This window comes from Triturus cristatus, chromosome 11, assembly GCF_964204655.1.
Source record: "Triturus cristatus chromosome 11, aTriCri1.1, whole genome shotgun sequence".
Taxonomy (NCBI): Eukaryota; Metazoa; Chordata; class Amphibia; order Caudata; family Salamandridae; genus Triturus; species Triturus cristatus.
In genome coordinates this window covers 810,614,773-810,641,771 of record NC_140594.1, presented here as the reverse complement: position 1 = coordinate 810,641,771, position 26,999 = coordinate 810,614,773, and the positions used below count along the sequence as shown (strand labels likewise).

The window sequence follows — 26,999 nt, the reverse complement described above, 5'->3', positions numbered from 1 at the left end:
CTACAGCTACAGGAAGTCAGGCAACAGCACTTGGGACGGAAATGGGGCTCAATGCTAGAACGCGAAGCGGCGTTTACACGCTCTTCGCCCCTTATATACTCACTACCTGTAGGGGCTTAACCGCGGGGCATGACAGGTTCGGAGATAATTGTCTCCAGATTGGGCTTTTCATTTAGGATAGCTTTGTCACAGATTATTTAATGAAGTGTCATTCCTTCTGTTTATTGCAGATTATCAAGTTAATCTGCCCTCACAGCTTGCATGTACTTCTGCTTCTTCTGGTCCTGTTGGAAGTCCAGTGGAAGGTGCAGAGGATCAAGCACCGCTGATTGTCCGTGATCGAATACAAAGGATCTGGTATGCCAAACTGTTGGCACTCAAGATTTAGCCACATCATATTCTTCATGAACAAATAGGTAACATTTGTGGGAGAGGACAATTGAAAGAGGGATATAGGCATGATGGTGATCCAGGGATTCCAAACAATCTTCTGCATCAGATGCCAGTAAGACTTGCTTCATGGACAGTATCTGGAACTTGTACTACTGAATGAACACGTTCTGAAGGCAGAGATGCAGGATGAGTTCAGTGAGTACAATCTGGTGCACCTTTCTCACAGAGGTACCACCTCTTTGGCACCTTTGTTTCAGCATAGTAAGAACTTCTGCATCAAACATCTTGGTATGTGTCGGATAGAATGTCATTTGCAGATCACAAGGATAACACAGACTCCATTGTGATCATCTCCCAATTGGTAAAGAAATGGGATAAGCACCAGCCCACTAAAAGTTAATATTCTAAATGGCGGTTGGAGTGGTTTTGAGGCAGCTGAGAAGAAACAGATGGTAAAACTGTATCTGTTGCTGTTGACAATGACTGCTAACTCCACCACTGGTCCAAGAGGAGTGGTATAGCTGCTGGGTATCTGGGAATCTGCAAAGCAAAAGGGGTAACCCAGTATCCCTCAGAACCTGGGCATGTATACTATAAACAACAATGGATCTGTCGGGTAATGCTATTTGTTTGTAATTTTCAATATTCATGAAAAAAGAAGAATCAACTGATGGCGCTAAAACACAAATAGCATTCCGAATTCATTCAGTATTACAAAAGATGTAATTTGCTTAAATTTAAAGCTTCAAACAAGGAGTTTTATTCAATGCAAATAAGAACAGGCTGTCTGATAATTTAATCAATGGAGCTGCGCAAGTGATAATTATTTACAGTGACAAGGTGAATAACGCGCCTAAGTGACAAAATCAGGGTATTGTACATATAAGTGACAAAAAATGCAATTTACATGTATTTACAGGGGAAGAGTTTGATACAAGTGTCTCAAGCTCAAGAATGAATCCACAAATTGTAATTGTCCATTCCTCAATAGGACTCCCTGCTCTCAAATCAATGTGGATTAATTCATTGTTTAAGGAATCTGGGAAGGCTGCCTCTGCCAGGAATATAGTTCCCTTGATTAGCCACAAAACGTCCTCTATTGTTGATGGAAATGTCACGCGGGAGATCCAAAGCCTAGCTGCAAAAACACAGATCTACCATCTCTGAAGTGCTCCAGTGCTCCAGTGAGTACTTGGCTTTAAACCCGAAGAGTAGTTCTCTATCAATTGGCAAATCCATGAGTTTGGCTTGTATGTCTCTGGAGAAGTCTATAGAACATACTCAAGTGTGCCTAGGTATCATGATAGCCCTGCCAGGAAATGAGCAATGGGGTCTGCTGAGCCCAGATGGCACTTCAGGAGCTGTGTAGACTTCTCTAATCTGTTATTGGTATTTTGTGTAAACAGCTTTTTTATGTAGTTTGGTAAGTGACTCACTGTAAGGTTCACTAATCCTTCAAAACATAAACATAACAGCCCAGGAGGCAGCTAGCATTAGCAGCATCGAGGGCCAGTCTACCATAGAAACAAGTTACCAAAGCTCTCTCTCATTGATACTGCAGACATTGAAGAAGATACTAAATAATATGGCAAGGCCCCATACTGCATAAGGAGAATTTTCTCTGAAATATTCCAGTTTCAGTAGCTGATGCTATGTTGCTCCAAGAGTGACTCTGTTCTGACCCAGAAGTGATGGAGCGGAGCCCCATATAAGAGCAACCCATGCATGCTGATGTGAGTTTCAAAACCTTCTCCTTCCGTGCCCTTCTATGCGGAGCACTGTGAAGAAGAAGCATGTGACATTGTGTCATATTATGATGTTCAGGAGTCCATTCCACAGAAAGAGCCAGTGGGAGGGTAGTGACAAATCTGAACTTAGATAAAGTATCTACGAGAGGCAGCATTACTGAAGGTGAGTAACTTTTTCTTCTAATGCAAACATTCTAACCACAGATTCCTCACCTTAAGAATTCATATCATGGCGGTACCTTCCAAAGGTAAAGTGCCTGGGACCAGACTCAGACCAACAAGTCCTACAAGAAAGAGAGGGGAAAATGATCCACCTGTAAGACCTGGCTATCAAGACAGTAGTGTTTTGTGAACAGGCGCACCAATACCCACGTCAGTCTGGTAGATCTGCAGAACTGGCACCACTGGCTGCTTCAGATGCCTTTGTCCTGGTGCTTTGAAGAGGGACCTCTTATGTAACAGAAGCCAGTGCAGATTCTGAAGGTGAGGAGTGATGCATATGCTGGCTGGGAAACTGAGTATAAATTGGGCAGCAGAGTTGTGGATCAGCAGAAGTATTTGTCATAAGATAGGAGAAATGCCTAAGTATAAAATATTCACATAGTTGGGCCAGGATATGATGAGGGCTTGACCTACGTCATCCACTCAAAGGCCTTTCTAAACATTGTCATAGTAGCAAAGCAAATGGTGGACATATGATTAATTTGAGCCGACATATTCAGGCCTTGATCCAAAAATAATCCTAGATTTTTGGCAGTCTTGGCTAAGGTAGGAGTTTTGCCAAGATTGGTTGGCCACCATGCAGAGGACCAGATAGTATAAGACTTGCCAAGTAGGACAACCTCAATAATATGGAAATTCGGCTTTAACCTATTTGTTTTCATCCAATTGGAGATGCTGGTCCTACAATGCGGAATGTTCTGTATTTTGACTAAATTGCTAGGTAAAGAGACAATGATCTACGTTTTATCTGCACATGAGATGATGTTGAATCCAAAAGATTTGGGAAAACCAGCCAAGGGTATCATATAAAGCGTTGGGCTTAATGAGGAGTCCTGAGGCATGTCACAGTCTAGTTGAGTAACTGTAATCATATAGGGGCAGGTAGACACTTTGGATTCTACCTGAAAGAAATGAGCGGAGCCAATTAAGGGTCCTTTGACAGATGGCAAGTTGATAAAGGCATTCTAGAAGAGTAGTGTGGAAGACTGTGTTAAACACCATGGACAGATCCAGAAGGATAAGGGGCACTGATCTGCGTTGATGAAGAATGAGGTGTAGGCTGTCAGTAGCAGTCGGAATGGCTGTTTCTGTGCTGTGGAATGTACGGAAGCCAGGTTGCGAGGAGTCAAACTCACCATTTGCTTCTAGGCATTCATAGAGTTGTGCGTTCACTAATTTGTCAAGGACCTTGGAAGGAAAAGGAAGCAAAGAGTTGAGTCTATAACTGGCAACGATTTTAAGCTCTGCAGATGGTGTTTTGAGTAATGGAAGTAGCACAGAGCATTTCCAGTTCTCAGGGACTACAGGTTCTGTTAAGGAAGAGTTGCAGAGGGGCCAAAAAGCAGGACCCAGGATATTAAGGCCACATTTAAAGATGTGATGAAGGCAAAGGTCCAGAAGTGAGCCCAATTTAACATTCATAACAATGTCATATAACATTTCCACATCAAGCTCACTAAAATTAAAAAAAGAGGCACCAAAGGCAGTCTCTGATGCAGAGTAGGTTGCGCTTTGAGATTATCTTGGATGATCTTCTATAAAGTGAATGGTGAGGACTTAGCACAGTTCCTGGGAAGACTGTATCATGGTACTAGAATATTTTAATTTGAGGAAATTCTGAATGATGTTGAAGATGTCCGGAGAGGGACTGGAAGTATCAGCAAAATAGTCAGCGAGCTAGGTATGGTATTTAGTTCTCATGTGTTTCTGCTAGATTCTGAGATTGTATCGGGTAATTTGAGAGTAGTATAATTTCCAGACATGTGTGAAGCACACGTAGTGCTGTTTAAGGCCTTGTATCTCCTCGGAGTTCCAAGCGGTAAATGGAGCATTCTCAGTGGATAGCCGGGTTTTGAAAGACGCAATAGGGTTTAGTGCAAAGGTAATCCATAACTCAAATTGTTCGCAGTAGCTGAGATATCAATGTTAGGCTTAGCAGGGTTTAATGCTGTCTGGAGAGATTGTGATGCAAGCTTGAGATGTCTTTGGGTCAGTTAAAGCACACTGCTGCTAGCTGACATGGGAGTGGCCAAGTTGAAGCAACCATACAATGGTCTGACCATGTGACAATGCAAGGTGCAGTCGTGGTAGTGTGCTCGCCATTGATGAAAAGTGGATTGACAGTGTGCCCGATGATATGAGTGGGGCTTGATTTTAACTAAGTAAATCCAAACATTTTCAAATCATCAATGAGAGTGTGGGTGTCCTTGACCCTTTGTTCTTCTGGATGAAAGTTCATATAGCCCAGGTTAGAGACACTGAATGATTTCATAATATAAGGATCTGTCAGCTTAGCAAGATTGGTACTAAAGCTTGTGCGTGGTCCAGGGGGCCTATATACAAGCACACCTCATAAACACATTTTGGGGGTAAGTCTTAAAAATAAAATACTTTTTATGGGAGTTGGCAGCAGAGATAGTGCAGTGCAGATCAGAGACCACTATGATGGCTAATCTGCTGCTAGCTCTGATATGCGCACAAGAGCATTGGGCTGATCATGAAATTTGCATGAGATAGAGAGCAGGTGAAGCTACAGCTGGAACATACAAAAGGGTGATGGCAGACAACAGGGGTTGCCTTGTAGCATTAGGGTTGCTATGTCTTATTAATGTTGATGGCTGTATAGAAATGTAAGAAATGGCCAAGCTTTGGGTACTTACCTGAGGCAAAGATATACTGGTGCTGGAGCTCAACACGGCCCTGGAGCTCGACATGGTCCAGGAGTGGACTGGCGTAGACGGGCTTGCCTTTGAAGTGCCACTGGCATGCCCACTGCATGGATGCACTGCATTGCTTATGTAACCTGCCATCAGGGAGCATGGCTAAAAGAGCAACTATATAATATTCTACCCAATGCCGGAAAACACACTGTGCCACCTCCAGGTGCAAAGGCCATTAGTTATCAGCGGCTGAGATCATCCCCCCTGGCATTTAGAAATCCTACCACCAGAGAAATTCCTTGGTGGTCGAGCCACTTCCAGAGTTGCAGAGTGGCCTGACACAGGGCCCATAACCCTAGCCCACCCTGCTTGTGGCAGTACCACATGGCGGTGTTTTCTGTGAGCATCTCTAGTAGCCTTAGTCTAATGGTGGGCAGGAAGGTCTTCATTACCAATCAAATTGCCCTCAAACCAACAAATTAATGTGGAGAGGAGTTCCTGCTGGAGAGCCTCAGACCTCCACCTCTTCCAGATGGCCTCACCAACCCAGTACTGATGCATCCATGACCATTGTCAGCTCTGGATGGCTTAAGGACAGGGGTCTGTGATTGATCCAATCTCATTCTTTTTCAGTCTCCTCCAAAATCTGGATACATTCCGACAGATTCCCCTGTTGCTGGATCCACTGGGTTTTGAGGTACCATTGCAGAGCCTGCATGTGCCAGCCAGTCTGTTTGGACAGCAGGATGCAGGAGTCCAACAATCCCAGGAGCCTCAGAATCATCTGTCCTGAGATCAAGGACCAAGGCTGAAACATTGGGATCAAACAGTGAATGTCCTGGACTCTCCCCTCCTGGGAAAGGCACGAAACAATGATTTATCCAGAATAGCTCAGATGAACGGTAGCATCTGCAAAAGAGTTAGGTGTGACTTCAACACCATGATTGTGAAACCCAATTATGTTAAGAGGTTTGTCAATGTCTGGAAGTGGTTGGCAACTGACTGGACTGAACCGGCCTACAGCAGTCGTTAACCAAAGTAGGGGAAGACAGGTACCTCAAAATGCTCCTGACCTACCATGACTCGCAGGCATGTGCTGCAGGTAGGCCTGTGGGCCTGTAGGATAGAAATATGGAAAAAAGTGTCTTGGAGGTTCAATACCACCATCCAGTGTCTAGGATCCAGCGCAGACAGGACTGACGCTAGTGCGAGCATCTTGAGTTTGTCCTTTTGCAGGAAGGCATTGAAAGGGCGAAAATCCAGAATAGGATGAAAACCTGTGTCCTTTTTCTGCACAAGAAAGTAGTGGAAGTAACACAGTTCCTACTTTCAAGGTTGGAACCCTCACCAGGGTTGCACTCACAGCTGCAAACTAAGGAGATGGTCCGCAGTCATCTGCCCTGAAAATGGTACAAGGTATGGTGGCATGAAAATCAATCAATTCATCAGGGGTTTATAAAGCATGCTACTCACCCGTGAGGGTCTAAATGCACTGGGGGGGGGGCGCAGCTTCGGTTCAGTTGAAAATCAGGTCTTGAGGCTCTTCCTGAAGGTGTGCAGAGCCAGGGAGCGTCTCATGTTGACTGGAAGCTCGTTCCAGGTTTTTGCTGCGATGTAGGAGAAGGCTCTTCCACCTGCTCTGGTTCTGCAGATGCGTGGGGTCTCTGCCAAGGCGAGGTCGGTGGAGCAGAGGTTCCTTTTGGGTACGTGGAAGGAGACTCTTTCATTGAGGTATTTGGGTCCGATGTTGTGGAAAGATTTGTAAGCGTGGGTGAGTAGCTTGAAGGTTACTCTCTTCTCGATGGGGAGCCAGTGGAGGTCTCGTAGGTGATGGTTCATGTGCTCGTGTCGTGTGGTTCCGAGGACGAGTCTGGCTGCGGGGTTCTGGATGGTTCGGAGCTTGTGCAGCCTTTCCGTAGTCCAGTCTGCTGGTTATGAGTGCGTGGTTGATGGTCTGGCGTAGGATGCGGAGGGAGTTGAAGCAGGTGGAGGCAATGGTGTTGATCTGGTGGGTCATGGTGAGGGAGGAGTCTAGAATGATGCCGAGGTTTTGGGCGTGATCTGATGGAGTGGGTGGGTTTCTGAGGGCGGAAGGCCACCAGGTGTTGTCCCAGGCGGTGGAGGAGGGTCCAAGGATGAGGACCTCTGTCGTCTTCGAGTTGAGCTTAAGGCAGCTGTGGTTCATCTAGGCTGCGACATCTTTCATTCCTTCCTGGAAACTGAGTCTGGTGTCTTTGGGGTTCTTTGAGGGAGAGGATGAGCTGAGTGTCGTTGGCGTAGGATACTATGCTGAGCCCATGCTGTCTAATGAAGGCAGCGAGGGGGGCCATGTAGATGTTGAAGAGTGTTGGGCTGAGCGAGAATCCTTGGGGTACCCTGCAGTTGATCTCGGTGGGTTCGGAGAGGAATGGTGGGAGTCTGATCCTTTGGGTTCTGCCGGTGAGGAAGGAGCGGATCCAGACAAGGGCGGCACCCCGTATGCCGGCGTCATAGAGTCTGGCGGCGAGAGTGCGGTGGGAGACGGTGTTGAAGGTTGCAGAGAGGTCTAGTATGAGGGCCACAGTAAGGCCCTGGTCGAGTACCATGTGGATGTCATCGGTGGCGTCGAGGAGGACGGTCTTGGTGCTGTGGTTGCTGCAGAATCCAGACTGTTGATGAGTCGAGGATGGCGTTCTCTTTGATGAAGGTGGTCATCTGGGCGTTGACGAATCTCTCTGTGATTTTAGCTGTGAAGGGAAGGAGAGAGATGGGCCGGTAGTTTTTCAGGTCCGTCAGGTCAGCAGAGGGTTTCTTGAGGAGGGGCCTGACCTCTGTCCGCTTCCATTCATTGGGAAAGATGCCAGATTCGAAGGAGGCGTTAATGGTCCGGCATTGTTTAGGTGCTATGGCGCCGGCGGATCTGTGGTAGATGTGCTGTGGGCAGGGGTCTGTGGGGGCTCCTGAGTGGGTGTTCTTCATTATGGTGGCGGTGTCTTCGGTGATAGCTGGTTTCCAGGTGGTGATGGTGGGCTGGTTGTCGTTGGTGGAGAGGAGGGAGGTGTCTGGAGTCTTTCGCTGAAGTTGTCGTAGAGGGCCCTAATTTTCTGGTGGAAGTAGGCCCTCAGCTTGTTGCTGAGGTCCTGGGATGGTGTGATGTCCATGGCTTCTCTGGGGGGTTTGGTTAACTGCTGTATGAAGTTGAAGAGTTCTTTTGCGTTACTGGCATTGGTGTGGATTTTGTTCTTTATAAAGGTCCTCTGGCTGTCTCTTATGCGCTGGTGGTATTCCGTCATGGCGTTCCTGTAGGTGTTCTGGTCTGCAGTGGTTTTCCTATTCCTCCAGAGTTTCTCGAGGCGTCTGCAGGAGCGGTGGTGAACCAGGCGGCCTCCAGGGGGCATTGTCTGATGGGGTGGCAGAGGGGTGCAAGCTTGTCTGCGCAGCTGGTGATCCAGTGGTGTAGTTCTTTAACTGCAGAGTTGGAGTTGGTTGTGGCGGAGGGTGGGTGGTGGAAGAGGGTGGTATTGAGGTGTTCCTCTGTGACCTTGCTCCAGTTCCTTCATGCCGGACGCGGGGCAGGCTTGGGTGTGGTGGTAGTGTTGAAGGTGAAGTGTACACAGTGGTGTTCTGTCCATGGGGGCTGTGTGGTGTGACTGAAGTGGATGTTTGCCCCTCCTGCGAAGATGGGGTCAAGGATGTGTCCAGCTCTGTGGGTGGGGGTGATGACGAGCTGCTTTAGTCCAAGGTTGGTGAGGTTGTCCAGGAGGGTGGTGGAGTCGAGGTTGTTGCTGTTGTCAAGGTGGACATTCATGTCTCTGATGAGAATGTAGTCCATGGAGGAGATGGCGTGGTGGGAGACGAGGTTGGCAATGGTGGTGATGGAGGGAGCCTTTTGTGCTCAATGGCGAGTCTTCCTCTTGGTGGGGGGTGGTCCTTTCTCTGGATCTCTTATCCATCAGGGATGGTGGTGGCTATGACAGGAGCAGAGACAAAGTAGGTCCATGTTTCTGTGAAGAACGTGATGTTTGGCGAGAGGGTGTCGAGCAGGTCCCAGATCTCTATGGCGTGTCTGTGTAGGGAGCGCATGTTGAGGAGGATGCACGTCAGGGCTGCGGTGGTACGGGCGCCATTGTGGGTTCGGTGGCCATGGGGGGGCTGTCGATGGTGAAGGATTGTCGGCAGTGTCGGCAGGAGAACTGGCCATGGGTGGTGTGCGGCATCGCTCGCTGGCAGCTGTCGTTCCTTCCAGGGTTGAGTGCGAAGAGATCAGCGGAGTTGTAGCGGTGGGAGGTCATAGATCCAGGGATCCTGGCGCTGGCCTTGGTCGAGTCGCAGATGGGCGCACATGGGCTTGACTTTGGCACACCTGCTGCGCGCGGCCGCCATTAACTAGGGGAGTGGGGAGAGAAGTGCGGGACCCGGCAGGGGTGGAGGGGCCTTTGGCCAGCAGCGGCGGGAAGGGCCCGGAGGGCAAGTGGCAAAGAGACAGAAACGGCTAAGTAACACAAAGGACACAGGTACAATTACTGGCAAAATAAAAGGCAGAAAGAAGACAGAAAATGGGCACAGAAAGACAGAAAAGTGGCCCAAAGACAGGCACAGAGACAGAAGGACAGAAAAATGGCACAAGGACAGACACTGGCACAAAGACAGAAAAATTGCACAAAGACAGACACAGGCACAGAGACAGAAAAACAGAAAAAAGACAAAGACAGACACAGACAACAGCGGCCAGCAGAAGAGCAAGGCTCTCCCACTGCACCTACCTGAGTGAGCAGATCACAGTGCCAGAAGCGGTGGTACTTAAGAGCGGAGCTGCGGGGGCAGAGCAGGTCCCTGACCAGGAGGTCAGAGGTCTTACTCGCACTCCCTCGCAGTGTATGCCATTAAGTAGGGGGGTAGCGTGGGAACCGGCAGGGGGGAGGGGCCGTGGGGGCAGCAGCAGCAGGAAGGGCACAAAGGGCAAGGGGCACGGAGACAGAAAGGGCTAAGTAAAACAGAGGACACAGGTACAATTACTGGAAAAATAAAAGGCAGAAAGAAGAGAGAAAATGGGCACCGAAAGACAAAAAAATGGCACAAAGACAGACACGGGCACATAGACAGAAGCACAAAGACAGAAGCACAAAGACAGACACAGACAACAGCAGCCAGCAGAAGTCTCTCACACTGGACCACCAGGGATGAGGGGCAGGCAGGAGCCTTCGGGTGGAGGAGGGCCTCCAACACCTACCTGAGCGAGCAGATCACAGTCCCCAGAGTGGTGGCACTTAAGGGCGGAGTTGCGTGGGAGAGCAGGTCCCTGACCAGGAGGAATGGAAGGGCATAATCCGGCTGAAGAATTTGGAGGACCCACTTGTCTGAAGTGATGGTCTGTCACCCTTCGAAGAAGAATCAGACCCTGCCTCTGACAGGGTTGCTGCATGCTGGCAAGGTCACACTAAAACACTTTCAGATGAGGTTGCAGTTGATTCAGCTCAGATTAGGAGGACACAATGTGCTGCATATTTCCTCCTTCAGAGTCAACGGTATTGATGCAAAAGGAACCGACACAGGTGATGGCAGTGGGACCAAAGTCACCACTGAAGTCATTAATGTACTTGATATGAGTTCAAGAGCACAGACAGCGCCGAGGGCAGACCCGCTGACTGAAATCCGATGGGAGGCCCCTGCGGATCCTTTGGGCCAAAAGGCACACAAGAGGGATCAAGTAAAGTGTTGAAAATGATCTCTCTGAGGGCCTCCACTTACTGTAACATTATAGACAGTTCCAGGATGTGCCGTGCCAGACTCATAATTGGCCCAGATGGAGATTGGGATTGAGACCAGAAGGCACATTGATGTCCTTGCACCCCCTCTGTTCACTGGAGTCTAGGAGTGGCACGAAGTGGGTGATTCCCACTTCATGTTTTTACACTTTTTTCTTGGACGTACCCAAAGACTTCGACCACAACAATGTTCTGCCACGAGAATGAATTTGAAAGGGGACCCCCGGTTCCTTTCTTTCTACTTTGGCTGGTCGCATTGAAGAGTCTCTTGTGTTTGTAAATTTAAAGTTTGGCTTCACAGTCCCGTATGGCCTTTGGATTCCTCTGGGTGCAGTTGTCGCAGACCTTGGAGTCATGCTTCAAGCCCAGACACCATAAGCGTAAGTCATGAGGATCCATCAAAGCTATCTCTTTGCAACAGTCCATACATGGTTTGAAGCCTGTCATTTTAGGGTGGTGAAATTATGACATGTTCCCTTGCACACTGGTAAATCTTGAAGGCATTTTTGTTTTTAAGACCAAGGAGTAGCTCCGGATCTGCATCTGAAGGCACAGTAATAAAGGAACTGACTTCAGCTTGAATGGTTGGAGCTGCACAATATCACCAACTGGTGTCCAGGAGTACTACTTTAAAGTGTCTAGAGGCAGTCTGGCACCTAGTGGAATATTCACATGGTGAGGAATCTGCAGTAAGAAGTATCCATCAGACATAATGGCTGTTCCAGAAGAACAGTGCATGCAAAATGGACATCCCTTTGTACTTTGGAGTCAAAGAGTAGTGCTTCACTGATGTATAAAGGGATGCTCATGATGCTGCTCTGGAGATATTAGTCACTGGAACACCCTCTGGCCAATGCTGAGGTGGGGGACTTGTTCCACGTAGAAGGAGCAGAGATACCCTCCAGTGAATCTTATTTGGTCTAAGAACAGCAAATCTATATGCACAGAATGATCCACCAAGATATAGATGCCTTCTGTAAAATCTTTCCTTTTTTATTGCCTATAACACCGATGATAAGCTGGGGTTCAGCTTGTGCTTCCTCTCCTTCAAGGTAGAGTGTAGAGGAGGGTAAAAAGCTTGAAAGGCTAAGGACCTTAACTAGGTCGAAAGAGGTCACTATCTTGGGTAGGAAGGCAGCTTTGGTTCAAAGCACCAACTTCTCATGGGAAAAGGAAATGAAGAGAGGATGGGAAATTAAATTATCACTTGCAATTCACTAATCTGCCTCACTGAAATTAAACATCTTGAATCTTGAATCTTAAACAGAACATTATGGTCCCATTTAAGAATGACAAATGGGGCTGAGAGAAGCATTTTTGCCAGATCTTTCAGCGAGAGCAACACAATAGGTGACTTAAATGGAGATGGTTGCTCCGGAGGCAGAGGAAAGCCAAGCAAGAGGCCAAGTATTCCTTAATCGTCGTCACCACACATCCTTATTGGGCTGACAAAAAGGCAAACCTGACAATGTCACACAATTGGGCTTTCAAGGTTTTTGCTTTGTTCTGAGTGCACCAACTGATGAACATATTCTATCATTCGGATTACACCGTCTTGGTGGAATGACGGTGACAGAATAACGTCTATCACCCCAGCAGGTAGGTGGAAGGAAGCCAGATGTGTCCATTGGTGTGTGGGAATAGCATAGTGAAGAGGAAAATTCCACTTTAACTGAAAAGCATACAGTTAAAGTTCCCTGCAACAGATACTAGAGGGCACAAAACTATGGGCAATGTGTCTTGGTGAGGGTGGCAAACAGGTCCCCCTGATGGGTACCCCACTAGGCAAAGAGAAGCTGGACTGCTTCCGGGTGGAAAGGCACTCATGATCGTCCAGATTGCCCACCTGCAGCTGTCAGCCCGGGTGATTAGAGAACCTACCAGATGGTTCAAAACCAGTCAAAGTCTATACTGGGGAGCCAAAGTAATGAGTTTCTGTGCTTACCAAGAGAGAGGTGAGACTCGACTTCTCCCTGTTTGTTGACACACCACATTGTGGTTGTGTTGTCTGCCAAGATCTAGACAGAACGACTGTGAAACAAAGCAAGGAATGCCAACAGAACCACCCTCACTTCAAGTAGGTTGATGCATAGACATTGCTCCTCTGGAGACATTGGGCCTCTGATCTTCAGTTTTCCCAGATCAGCAGCTCCTTCCCCATAGTGGAGGCTTACCTTAGCCCCATTGCAAACGTGGACACAGCTAGAGGGGATTCAAATGACATACCTGTCACATTGTTCTTCTCTACACCCCACTAAGTCAAATCCATAGCTGCATCCTTAGAGATCACAATGGTGTTCAATAGATCTTCCCTGCGCTGAAACTACTGCCTTTGGAGACATTCCTGGAGGGCTCTCATATACCATTGTGCATATGTGACCAAGAGAATGCAAGAAGCCTCCAAACTTCACAGGCTTAAACCCATCAGGACTGGAATTTGAGCACTTTCATGAAATATCTGAATCACACCCTGAATATCCTGGCTCCTTCAGGTAAGGGGAAATGCTCGAAGAGATGTGGTATTCAGCACAGCCCCTATGAACAGAGAGCGCAGAAATGGCTTCAGGTGAGATATGTGCACATTGATGCAATAGCCCAGTTTGAACATCAGACCTATTGTTCACGGCAGGTGGCGGGATACCAACTCCAGTGACTCATCTTTCAGTAGCTAGTCGTCTAGGTAAGGAACAACTGGGATAGTGGCCAACAACTTTGTGAAGACTAGAGGTGCCAATATCAAATGAAATGGGAAGACCACAAAATGACACTGAGTGGAACCCACCATGAAATGCAGACATCTCCTGTGTGACTGCAGGATTGGTATGTAGAAATACACATCATGTAAGTTCGTGGACAGTATCCAGTCTCCTGCTTCAAGCAAAAATAGCTTCTGAGCTGGGACAGTATTCTCAATTTATTCTTGCGAAGGAAGAGATTCAAGACCCTAAAGTCTATGACTGCATGCAGACCACTATCCTTCTTGGGAAGCAACAATTGAAAGTAGCACCTTTGCCCAATTTCCAGCTCTAGTACCAGTGCCACTGCTCTTTTCTGTAGGACATTTTGTACATCTTGCAGCAAGATGCCTAGGTGCCCAGGTGTTTGTCCATCAGACTGGAAGAGGGAGGGAGAATATGCAGTTTAAGGGTAGGGGGTAATCCCTTTCCACAATCTGAATGGGCCACTGGTCCAAAGTAATGGCCTTCCAGGCCTGAGAAAAGGAGGCCACCCTGAAGTGCCCGTGGCTCAACAAGTTAGAATTGGAGCTGCTTTCTGGGAGGGGCAGGGAGAAAGAGGAAGAAGTGAAGGTGGGGGTGAGGGCGCTCTCACTTTACTACGGCCTTTGTACTGCCAGAAGAGAGGACTTTGAGGCTGTGGTCGCTGCTATTGTTGTAAGGCCTGTCATAGACGACAACTGAAGCCTCCTGCAAATCAACTAAACTAGCAAACATCTCTATAGTCTTGTTGAGGAGACTGTAAAAGAAGGGATCTCACAGTTGTACTGTTTTCCTTAAATCTTTCAAGCCTGGAGACAACTTTAATTCCAGAGACTTGGATCCATCATAAGACAAGTCCATTAAGGAGGATTATACATCTGTAGAGAAACCAGAAGTGCAGAGATACCGATGGATTGTCATAGTCGTACCCACAGATTGCACAGCAGAGTCTGCAGTATCTAGCCCAGATTGAATGATTTGGCATGCTGCAGCTTGACCATCTCCATGCAGTAACGAATGCTCTGGCAAGTGTGTTACTGCAATGCTGGACATATCCCATAGGGCATAGTTATAAGGACTAAGAGTGCAGGTCACATTGAGCTACTTTAACACTAGGCTGTCTGCAAATCTGCAAAAGCTGTTTGCTGCCAAAGGCTCAAATTTCTATGAATGCCTTTCAGTAGGCGCAGTGGGGAAAACTCCATGAGTCTGTTTGATTAACATGAGGCTTGAATTACTAGACTCTCCAGTGAAGGATAGGAGGTGAGGAAAGATGGGCTGCTAGGTGCAGGCCGATACATCTGGCTACAACCTTGTTGACTGCTGTAGAGGTGGTGGATTTTCCCCAGACCACTAAAACATGGTCCAAGAGAGCATTGCTGAAGGACGTAATGGCTCTGGCGCCTGGACAGAAGGCTGCTGGACCCAGGTATGGATCTAGGACTTAGCTTCAAGTGATGGTGGACAAAGTTCAAACACCTCTTCTGTTTTTCTAATACAGTGCGATACGGGATGACCTATAGTGGTGGGCACCCATAGTGGTTGCTGTCCAAGTCCAGTTCTGGTGCAGTATCAATACCACAAGCCTCTGCAAGGCCTTGATAATAAGGGTCAGTGGGTAATACAAATAGAACCTCCTCAGGATTATGATTCAAAGGGTCGGAATCAGTTCCAAAAAGAGCAATGATTGCGTCTTTGTAGAATGCTTGCCCCCTATATTATTGTTCCTCTAACAACCTATGAGTGTCTCTTTGGAATTTTATCACATAAGAACCTGGAGTCTGAGAGGAAGCATGTGGTGCCAAGGTCGGCATCGGGTCGGTGCCAGGAGAGTAATGGTGCCAGTGCCGAGAGAGGAGCCAAAGCAGATGACTTAGATGGAACAGACAGAAGGGCAGTTGGAAGAGTCGATGTTGATGGCAAGGATAAGAAGGGTGCAGAGGGCAAACCCGCCATTATAGAGAGACCTGGCACCCCTAAAGGTCCCACAGGGCCGAGGGTGCTCCATGAGGTACCAGGGCTAGCCTAAATAGGTCAAACATGGTACTGACATAAAAAATGCAGAGTCTGATCCCATAGTAGGGAGCTCAGGAACGGCCAGAGAAGTTGGCTCCAGATCTTTCCATGTTAATGGCACTGGAGTTGGCTTTGGGTCACTGGGAGCCACAGGCGCTGCTCGGTCAGGGAATGGATCTTCGACCAATCCCGGATTTGAAGACAATCCTCCGGTGTCAGGCATCAGCTTGGTGACTTACCTTTAGAATGACATTCTGACGATTCCCCATGTCTCTTCTTCTTATGCTTCTTCCACAACCTTAATGAGGAAGACTCCAGTTTTCTTGACCAAGGATGATATTTTAAGCATCATTTGTATTCTCGGGCCCAGGTCATAAAGAGCTTTGCTTCCATCTCCTTCAGGGTCTTGGTATGCATGCTCTGACACAAGTCAAGGCACCAGAGACAATCATCATGGGGATCCATGATGGACATATGTCCATGGCATTTTAAGCAGGGTTTGAACCCTGAATGTTTAGAAGGATACCATGAGGAGCATTGCCCCAAAAATTTGAATGAAGAAATCTCTGAGAGGAAATTTCCTTACACCGAACTCCGAATCCTCATCGAAGAGGCAGAAAAAAAGGGAACTGATGTTGCGCGGCAGAGGGGCACTTTGTGGCTCCACTAATGGAATCATTATTTTGCTTCTAGCTCCGAAGTGGAGCAGGTGCCCTGTTCCAGCATGCGAGAGCTATGAAAAGTTTTTGGATCCAGACTGCACTTGGGGATGTTCAAGCGATGAGGAACCTACAAGAACAAGTATTCATCAGAACATATAAATGTACATTTAGAACAAGTAAAACCCGATCAAAAAGAATTGAAAAAAGAACAGGCCACCATACTTGCTTTATCAATATTCTTGTTGCTCACTTGAGGAAAATAAACATGTTATTCATGTGTGCTATATAAAACAAATATGCTGGACATTTTTAATACATTACATGAACACTTACAGCATTTTTTATGGTGTATTCTGAGGTGATGTTTTCAATCTCGTCGAGTGTGTAAGAGGAAACATCCATACAGGATGGATGACTCTCATTGAGCATCAGAAGTTGATAGTAGTCTTCATTGGCTGCAAAATACAGAAGAGCATTAGAGCGTAATGCAGAACACCAAAAAAACAGAAAGCCAAGTGAATTGTACTGTTATTGTCATTCTGGTCAAGCATCCTCATTTGGTCTGTGCACTATGTTTGGAATAAGTACACCAGCTGCTCATCAATACTCTGTGGAGAAAACGTACTATTCATTAAGTGGACTCATTTGTAACGCCCAGAATTGGTAATTACACCCCGACTCCCAGAAAGTCCACCTTCACCCGAGCTACTGAAGTATTAAAGATTGTAATCCCGATTTGGCTGGTAACTCCTGCGGCTGGCCGAAAAGAAATACCAGATAGATGATACTGAGGACTTGTATGTCAAGCTTCTAATAAACAAAATGCAAGCAGGAGGCATTAAAGGAATGAGAGATCTACAAAATGATGTAAGAACAGGAAAAATGTAGTTGGCGCAGAAAGTGTAAGAAGACACAAATGCTACACATAGTTCACATAGTTTAGAGTTAAAAATAAACTGAGGAATGGCCCTAAGAGTACAAAGAGTACAAAGATTACTACATGGTAATCTCAACTACTTTCAATTTAGGGCCCAATTTGCAAAAGTAACTTACATTTTTGAGTAAGTTTACACTTTTGAATAAGTTTACTACTTTTCAGTATTCACAAACTCTGAGTGTAGGTTCCTACTAAAAAACAAAAAAATAGTAGTATATCTAGTATTACACATGGCCAACCACTAGTACTGCAACAGCCTTTAAAAACAGCCTATAAAAAAAATGTGACCTTAGGAAGACTCTGCAGTTGGAATGGAGAACTCTGCATAGTTTAGGGAAAAATTCATAAGTTTATTTGACTTGAAAATAAATACTACAAATAATTTTATGTTAAGTATTCATCCAAATTCATTTCATACATTTACTTAAAATGTAGGACACAATAAACAAAATGTTACAGCATTAAATATATTCAACTAAAATTATTTTTCTGTGGTTTGAATATAGAAGTAAATTCCCAACTAAAAAAAACAAATGCCTTTAATGTGAATTAATAAATATTAAACATGATATATTGAATAATATACATTTTTTTATTATGTTTAATAAAATATATTGTAACATTATTTCTTAAATTCAAAATAGATTATTAAAATATGTTAGCTATTATAATTAAATATTAAATATGTACCATTTCATATTTCTACCATTAATTTATATTCCTTTATATTTTTTACTATTTTAAATATTTTATTTTAATTCAACAATATTTCATATGGAGTTTTCTTTTAAGTCCCTAGCTCCATTATTAGGTTATTTTATGAACTATTCCCTGGAAGAAAGAAAAACTGTATGGTGCTTAATTTGCACCCAATTGTATCAGTTTTATTTAAACATAGGTGGGTTGTAGTATCCGATATGTTATACCCTTCATTCCTTCCATCTTTTTTCTTGCCCTTTTGCTTTCTTTTGCTTTTTTCCTTCTTTCTTTACTTCTTTCCTTGTTACTTTCTATTTTGCCTTCCTTTTTCCTGCTGTCTCTCTTTTTTGGTCTTCTTTCATCCATTATTTCCTTTGTACTTTATTTTGTTGTCTTACCTTCTTTCTTTCCTCCATGCCTTCTTTTTCATTCATTTTCTTTTTTCCGTCATTCCTTCTCTTTTGGCTTCTTTCATTCTCTTTCCTTTTTTCTCTTTTTTGACTACTTTCCTTTTTCCTTTCCTTCTTTTGCCTTATTACCCTATTTCCTTCCTTTCCATTTTTGCACCTTTCTTTCGTGCCTCTTTTATTTTTTTCCCTCTTTATTGCCTTCTTTTCTTATCTTCTTTCTTTCCTCTTCTTTCCTTCTTTCTTTCTTTTTACCTTCTTTCCATCAGCCTTTACATTTTTCTTTCCTTTGGTCTTTATTTTTTCATTTTCATTTTCATTCTTTCTTTTTTTGCCTTCCATCCTTCTTTTTCTTTTTGCCTTCTTTTCTTTGTTCTATTGTTTTACCTTCTTTCTTTTCGTTCTGTTTTTCTTTCTTTCATTCCTTCCATCTTAATTTTTTTCCTTCTTTCTTTCTTTCTTTCTTTCTCTTTTGTTTTCTTTTTATTTTCTTTGCTTTTTATTTTCCTTCTTTTTTGCGTTCTTTGCTTTTTTCTTTCGTTCTTTGACTTTTCTTTCTTTTGTATTCCTTTATTTAATCTCTTCTTTGTTTTGCCTCCTTTCCTTCCTTATTTCTTTCCTTTTTGCCCTATTTCCATCTTTCTTATTGTCTCCTTTCTTTATTTCTTTTCTTCTTTTTTCTTGCCTTATTTAATTTTTTCTTTTTGCCTTCTTTTTTCTTTTTGTCTTCCCTCTTTTCTTCCTTTTTGCCTTGCTGCCTCCTAATTTTTTCTCCTTCCCTTCCTTTTTTCGTTCAACACTTTTTTCCTCTTCTTCCTTCTTTTTTGGTCTACATTCCTTACTTTTTGTCTGCCTTTCTACCTTTTTTCCTTCTCTTCTTTATCAAAGGTGAGGCTAGCAGCCAATGCCAGACCAATGTTTTTTTATAGGTATGTGTTTGCCAAAATCATTTGATTTTACTAAAAGTATGTATAACATAGTTACTTATAGAGGTTTTCAACTAGGGGTCATCTATTTGTCTGTGATTGTGTCATTCACATTTTTCTTCCACCCACTCCAGCAAGCATCAAGGGGCAATGCTAGCCCACTTCAGCCACTGACTGACGTGACTATGAGTTAAGGCATGCTGGCCTTTCACATGGAGCACATTCACACACAAGGTACTTCTCTTCAGGGTCAGGTGCACCGTGGTAATGTATACTTTTCAGAAAAACACCTTTGCCTTTAACCACAGTTCTTTTTCTTTGTTGTTATTTAGCTCTGAGGGCACGGCAGCTTCTTACAATAAAGTTTTGCAAAACAATCACAAAACAAGAATTGGTAAAAGGCTGGCGGCCAACACTCTGTGGTAGGGTACTGCAGTACCAGTGGTTGGCCATGTATAGTGCTGGACTTCCTACTGCTTTTTTCCAATAGTAACTTACACTCAATAGTGTATGCTACCTTTGTGAATCAGGCCCACTGTGTTCCAGTCTAAGGGGAGGTTCTAAAGCACAAAACAATCACAAAGGTGGGAGCAGTATATATAATAAGGGGTTCATATGAAATATATTCTGAGACAACAGATGTCTAAATTGAGAGGGAGCTTTGAATAATATATTTAAGGAATAGGGGATTTAAGTGCTTATTAGAGCACAGGTTGTTGAGGTGACAGCATCACTACAACAAAAAGTGACCCGTGCTTCTGAGAAACTGAACCTGACTTAGGGCTTGATTATGAGTTTGGCAGTCCGTGAACTGCCAAACTTACAGTAGCGCATCAGTGACGGTCCAGGTACTGCTGCACCGGCGGTCCAACTGCCGTATTACAACTTTGGTGGTTGGACCGCCATGGGACCACCGCAACCGCCGGGGACCTGCGATCCCTGGGCAGTGGCGCGGCAGTCTGGGGCAGCAGTATGCTGGTTATACCACTGCGGCACTGCCAAACATATTACAACTTTCCAGACCTCCACACTTTGTATGACAGTGAGCCCACCAGGAAAAGTGTGGTGGTCAGGAATGTAAGGGTGCCTTACAGGGCCCACTGATGCCGCTGCGCATGGGGGTGCATGTTGTGCCCCCCCTGTGTGCATGAACCCTTGTTCCTGCACGGCATGGATGGCATAGTCCATGCCATGCAGGAACGGGCTTTCGAGCTCCCTCTGTGTTGCTGTTCTAAGGCTGACATATGGGCCTTAGAACTGCACCGCTGCAGGACTGCCAAAGCACTGCCTGCCAGACCGTGAGCAAACTCGCAATCTGGGGGGAGGGCGGCGGTCGTCTCCCACGCCGCCAGAGTCGTAATTAGGCCCTTAGCACTGATGACTCGCATTTGGCTGTCATTTGAATTTATGGTATATTGGATATTAGAATTTGGGCATGCAGGAACATATTCAACAGACAATGGATGCTTGGCTTCCCAGGGCATTGACTACCTTGATGGCTGACAACCTGCGCGAAGAATAACTGTCTTTAAATTCATCAAAGTGTTTCAGATTTGCACAAATTTAGGGAAGTTTCTTCTGTTCGGCAGCATGGGACCAGTGAAATGAAAATAGAGCATTTTTCTTAATTTGTGTGGAAAGCCCTTTTGGTAAGCATGTTGGTTAGACACTCAGAAACGATGAAATGTTTGAAGCATGCTGATGCTGAAAACATTTAACAATGGAAATGTTATAAGGTATTCATTTTACATCACTTCTTGCAACTGGATCATTTAATAATCAACCCCATTACATAGGCCATTGTAGGTGGAAGTCGCAGAGAATCAAAACTCATGCAGTGCATCATCAACATGTCAACTGATTGCTTCAGAAGAAAGCACCCCACAATCAATTGAATAGTCCCAGTGAACAGTTAAATAGGATTTTCAGATTTCTTTATGAGAATGCAAGTGTAAATGAAACTGTGCAAAATGAGGTCTTACAGACTACAGCTACATTAACTGGCACTGCTGGGAAGACAGCTGTTGTTGTAACACATTTAATCTTCAGTGTTGGTAGCAGACTAACTATAACACCAGAAGAAATCGAACTTAAAAGTCTCTATAAACAGCAGGCCACTGCATGGAGGTTTGCAGAACCTCTTGGCAAGACACGACTATCCATGCTGGATTTGGGGGAGCCCCAGATTAGATGTTGAGTGAGCTGTAAGCACAATTTTATTTCTTTTTCAAGAAATAGAAAATGATGAGAGGGGCTAGGAGCAGTCAAACTTGATAGAATAGGGATCTGGATAAAGGAAGTTAATTAACCCAATATCCTGATAACTGTTGATGTACATGCCCTAGTGCCAATACATAGTCTATTGCAAACTGCCCTTCCATCTGGAGAAAAATCAACTTCTACAGTACTTTCCGTGAGACTTCACGTACAAGTACAGAGGCCACTGTAATGCACATCAGAAAAATAATTTTGAACTCCAGGTACCAGGGCTATGTAGATTGATCCTTTGGATCTCTCTACAACTTTTGATACCACTGACCAATGGGTGATGACCAGAAGACTGTCTACCTTGGCCAGCAGCACCTGTAATGTGCTGACATGGTTCATTTTCTTCTTGCAAAACCATACTCACCAAATTAAATAAGGATATTTCCTACGCTAAATAGATTACATGAAATTGTGGAGTACCTCGGGCACTACGCTGTTGCCAACACTGATCAATGCTTGCATTGCCTCCTGGGCTGAACTCTTAGACCACTATAAGATTGGTTACCATATGTGTGATAATACAGAATTCCATCTAAAACGTTGTCCCATTACCTTTCTCAGGTGCGTCAGTGAATGCATAGCAACTGGTCCTGGCTAAATAGTGAAAAAACTGAAATCCTGGTTCTAGGTATAATAACTCCTGCCCCCTTTCCTCTATATTAAAGATTTTACCACAGAATATCAAGCATGGGAATATAATCGCATCAGAATATCGAGAGACAAAATATGGAAAGGTAACTACATATAGAGAAAATATAGATTTACTATTCTTACCTCCACATCTATACACTTTGAAGATATATATAGTCAAGATTCAAATGTGTGGAGTTAGGTATAGAAAATCTCTACTCACTTATATTTTGATATTTTTGCCTCAATATTCTGGTATTTGAGATTCCCATCTCGACATTCCTGGGGCACATCATCTTGTATGATAACCTAACAATCGCACCCCCCAAGACTTGAGGATAAATCAACGTTTATGTCCCAGTTAAGCGTAATATCTAAATCTACATTTCACCATTTATGTTTGCTAAAGTATGTTTTTCCGCATAAGGGAGTGGGTGTGACAACAATTTACATAGAGCACACAAAGGGGACTCCACTGCTCTCAGAAAATCACTATTATCCTTGCTTTTGTCATGACTATATAATTGCCACAGAGTATACTCCAGACTACCAGCAGAACCCTTGCAAAACTTCAGTTAAAAAAAACAAATAGCGCACCTGTTATGCAGTCTGTAAAGTTATGACCACTTCACTATGGCCCTGAAATAACTCCACTGGCTCCCAGTGAAAGAAAGATTGACTTTTAAAACACTTTGCCTCATTCATAAGGCAATGCATGACTGCTCACCGTACTAGCTTGCGTAACTGCTTGCCTCTAGCTTTTCGGAAGAAGTCTTACAACCACCAACCGCGTACCATTGGCATGATCAAACAGATCAAGAGCTACAGCTGTCTATTTCTCCATGTCCACATCCCTAATCTATAGAACTCCCTACCTCTTCATTTGAGACCTGAAAATTAATACTTCATGTTCTCTAGAATGCCAAATTCCTTCCCGGTCAGACTCCTAGAACGTATGTCTCCTCTTTACCCAGATTTGCAGGACTCTTTCTCCTTAAAGGCTTTGCCATCATACTAGGGACATATTTAGTGGTGAGGTATGTTCAAAAATTGCCCATCACTGTTAGATTATTGACCGGTTCTCTGTCTATAGGGTTCTGCAACTGTATTATTCTACAATTCAGTTGCCCTCATTATTTAGCCATAACCTAAATATGTGTAGTCTACCGGAAGGATGGCTAGTAGCATTTTTAAAAATCCCAAATAAAGTATACTGAATATAACATTTAAGAAAATCTAATGAGAAGTGTGCAGGCCAAACAGTAGAATAAGCACTCATAAAGTTGTTCGCCCACCATGATATGAAAAAACATCAGACAATTTCCAGATTGCGATACAAAATTATGCAATTGAAAGGTCCACAGCTCACCATCAGACTTCTGCTTTATGGTTAATAGGATCTGAGACACGCTAAGCAGCCTTATTTTCTTCTGTCACATGGAGACCTACAGGGAAAGGAAGACTTTCACCCTGGATGTCTTTAGAGGTAGTTTGATGGCTTTCTAGAAATGAGCTTTGCAAACCAGTGCTCAGACATTTAAAGCATTTGTCTGCATTTCTGTGCATGACATTGTAGGAATTATGGGATTTACAGCTGTGAAAATAATTAACAACTGAAAGAATCCTAACTTTGTAGCAGGTAGGAATGTACTGGTTATGAAAGTGGGATCTCCTGTATTACACTGGTGGGAGCTGATTGAGAGAGTGGACCAAGGGGAGACATGCGTCTCCTCCAGGGAAACAAACTTAGCTCTTAAATTCTAGTTTGCAATTCAGAAGTAGCCTATGAGTACCCCATTACAGCTTCATTCTGGCACTGCTGAACACAGCTAATTGTTTAGAAAACAATCCTAGAAAACACAGAATTTAAAACAATTTCAGGAAGAAAATTAGATATGACATGGCACAAAGGGTGGAAAAATCTAAATATCAATGACATGTACAGACTTAGTTGGCTTCTCAGACTTGGTGAGGGCACTGTCAGTTATTGCATGAAAATGTATTCATTTAATTTTTTGATTACTTTCTGTTGCATACCATGGCAAGAAGAGACTTTGTCAAAAATACCAACTGTTTTTTACACAAAAAGTGGCATTAAAGTGCTTCTTCAGCGAGTAGCATGTTACTCTGGGCCACAATATTAGTAATTAGTGACTAGGTTAGTACACTTTATTTGTTTGTTTTTCTCAGGCATTAGTTGTGTTACATTTGAGCTTTTGATTTCTTGTGTGTTTAGTAGAGTTTGGAATAGGGATAGAATGATAGGAACAGATTTGAAATGAGGAAGTAGCAAGTTGTTTTTAAAGTATTTGTCGTGTTTGCTTGTTAGTTGGGTGGCATGGCGAAAAAGAAGGGGTGAAAGTTTGAGAAGGAGGTTTGGGAATTTATAGTTGTCAGAAAGGTTTGGTATGAGTCAGAGGAAGGAGGGATGGGAAGGAGAGAAGGGATTTTTTAAATAACAAAATGTAAACCATGTATAAATCTTTATATTATTTAAACACACTTTTTTCAAATTTTAAACTAATGTATTACACTTTATTAAAAGATCATTAAATAATTTTTTAATTATTACTATGCAGAATATTTTTTTACTTAGTTGGGAATGTATTTTTTATTTATATTAAAGTAAAGCAAAGGAAAAAAAGTGCATTAAAGTTGGAAAACATTTGTTAAAATATTGTAATGTTTGATAGTAAAGTAAATTAATGTCACATATTTATTTAAATTGTAGAACTAAATGAAAAATGCTACAGCACTTATAACTAAGGGCCTGATTATGATGGCCATCCTATCAGGGATGGGACCACCCCGTAGCTATCAGTGGTCCCACCATAGGAATTACAATGCGACTGCTTTCAAGGCGGTCGCAATGTGTAGGTTTTGTGTTGGGGTGTTGTGCTGTGGGCTGCAAGCACACGCTGCAGTACAGAAAAAACACATTTAACATATTCCTGCACTCTGTGGCAGAAACCATGTGGTGCCTGCCACATGGTGCAGGGATAGGAAGGGGAGCACCATAGGTGCCCCCCCAGAAACCAAGGCCGAGAGCAAGGGGGAAGGGGGGCCCATCAGGGGCCCGAAAGTCCCCCTCAGCCTGCCTTTTCATGGCGTGTTAACCATCATGAAACACCAGGCGGAAAGGGGCATTGTAATCCTACTACGGTGCCTGAGCCGGCACCTCCACTATTGTAGGGATACAAGTCGGACCGACAGGCTCTGTGGCGGTTGGTCTCTCCAACCGTGGACAATTTGCCTGCCATTATAATGTGGAGAGCAGTCAAGCAGTGTCCAATGGTGTGGGACCACCACCGATGGCCTGACGGTGGCAGTCCCACCACCATCATAATGAGGCCCTAAATTTTGAAATACATTTTTAATGAATGTAAATTTACTAAATCACATTTAAAATATTTTTACTAAAAAAATAAAATCTATTATGTATAAACAATTATTACAAGTGATGTATAGAACTAATTAAAAGCAATTTACTTATTTTTAAGTATCTTTTATTGTACTGTATTGAACTGTAATAAACAATACACACTATCTTTATGTATTTGTTTAACATTAAATTGCACTTTTTTATATTCTTAACTATTTAAAAAAAATTGAATTAACATTATTTCCAACGGTGTTTACATTTAAGTCTCTGTCGCTATTATTCTCCATGGAAGGGTGTTGCAGTACAACAGTCTGCCTTGTGTGGGGCTCGATATACTACTGTTTTTTAGTAGTAACGTACACTTGTAAGTTAGGCTCCTCCCGTTTTTACAGGGTGTGTAGGCATGTAAGTATACTCCTTTGAGTATCTTTAAACTCGTATTTTGTGAATAGTCACAAGTAGTAAAGTTAATCAAAAGTGTAAGAGTATATTGGCAAGTGTAATAACTTGCAAGTGTAACTTACCTTTGCAAACAGCTGTTTCATTGTTTAATAGAGCTCCTCAGAGTTTTCAGAATTAAACAATACATAAAAAGATCTAGTTGAAGACGTGGGTGGTCATCTGAATCCACTAAATAGACCAGATCCACCTTTTCAAATAGTTGTCATTTTGCAGGGAATGGAGCTAAATGCTTTCAGAGTTTTGCGATCTGACCCCGGTTTATCAAGGTGACATGAAGCAGGTATGTATGTATAGTGTTGTATCAGAGTGCCTCCATACAATACTTCATAGCCTCGTATTTCCTCATGAACATAAACAGAGCAATGGAGCCAAGTGTTGAGTTACAGGAATCTATACTGAATCATAGCACACACGCACACACACACACACATATATATTCACTGAAAAAAACATAGGTTTCAGGCACGTTATAGTTAGGAATTAGCATTTAAAAAAACTTTAGAAATTCATAGAAAAAAACATAGGTTTCAGGGGTGTTATAGTTAGCTGGACATTTCACTCGTACAAACCATTGAAATTCCACCGTTATAGTTAGTTCAGCTCACTATAACTCGCGCACCCGCAATGCACTGATGATGATGTCACATATTACATCACTCATGACATTGTCAGTGACATCACTCATGACATCACTGATGACATCTCAAATGACATCACTGATGACATCATCCAGTGAATGTGTCTTTCTGAAAATTAAATATTTTTTATATATGTATATATGAAGGTCGATGGAAGAATAAATCGGTAAATAAGTGTCTATATGGATGTTTTTTTTGTAAAATTGTTTTTATAACTGACTGATTAAGTGTATCTTAGTTAATACATGGGTTAGCGAGTAATGTTTAAATATGTAAATATCAGTATCAGTATAAGTGGCTGCATGGGTTGGTGAGTAGCTACATGAATGTCTACATAGGTTATTAGTTGGTTTTTTGAGTATCAGTATGAGTGTCTGAGTGTATTGTTCGGTGGGGGGTATTACTTAGTGCATAGATGCATGAATGAGTGACTCACTGTTTGTATGTCTTGAAGACAGCATGTGTGTAGCACTGTATGGGTGGATAAG

The 26,999-nt window shown here is 43.6% G+C and overlaps 1 protein-coding gene across 1 annotated transcript in view; it reads right to left on the bottom strand.

Moving 5' to 3' along the window:
* Positions 1-26,999, bottom strand: part of LOC146785466 (period circadian protein homolog 2-like) — a 484,700-nt gene that overhangs the window by 365,236 nt on the left and 92,465 nt on the right. Inside the window, exon 4 of the mRNA XM_085634530.1 lies at positions 16,496-16,617. Coding sequence (XP_085490656.1) covers positions 16,496-16,617 — 122 coding nt within the window. The remainder of the gene's footprint in view (positions 1-16,495; positions 16,618-26,999) is intronic.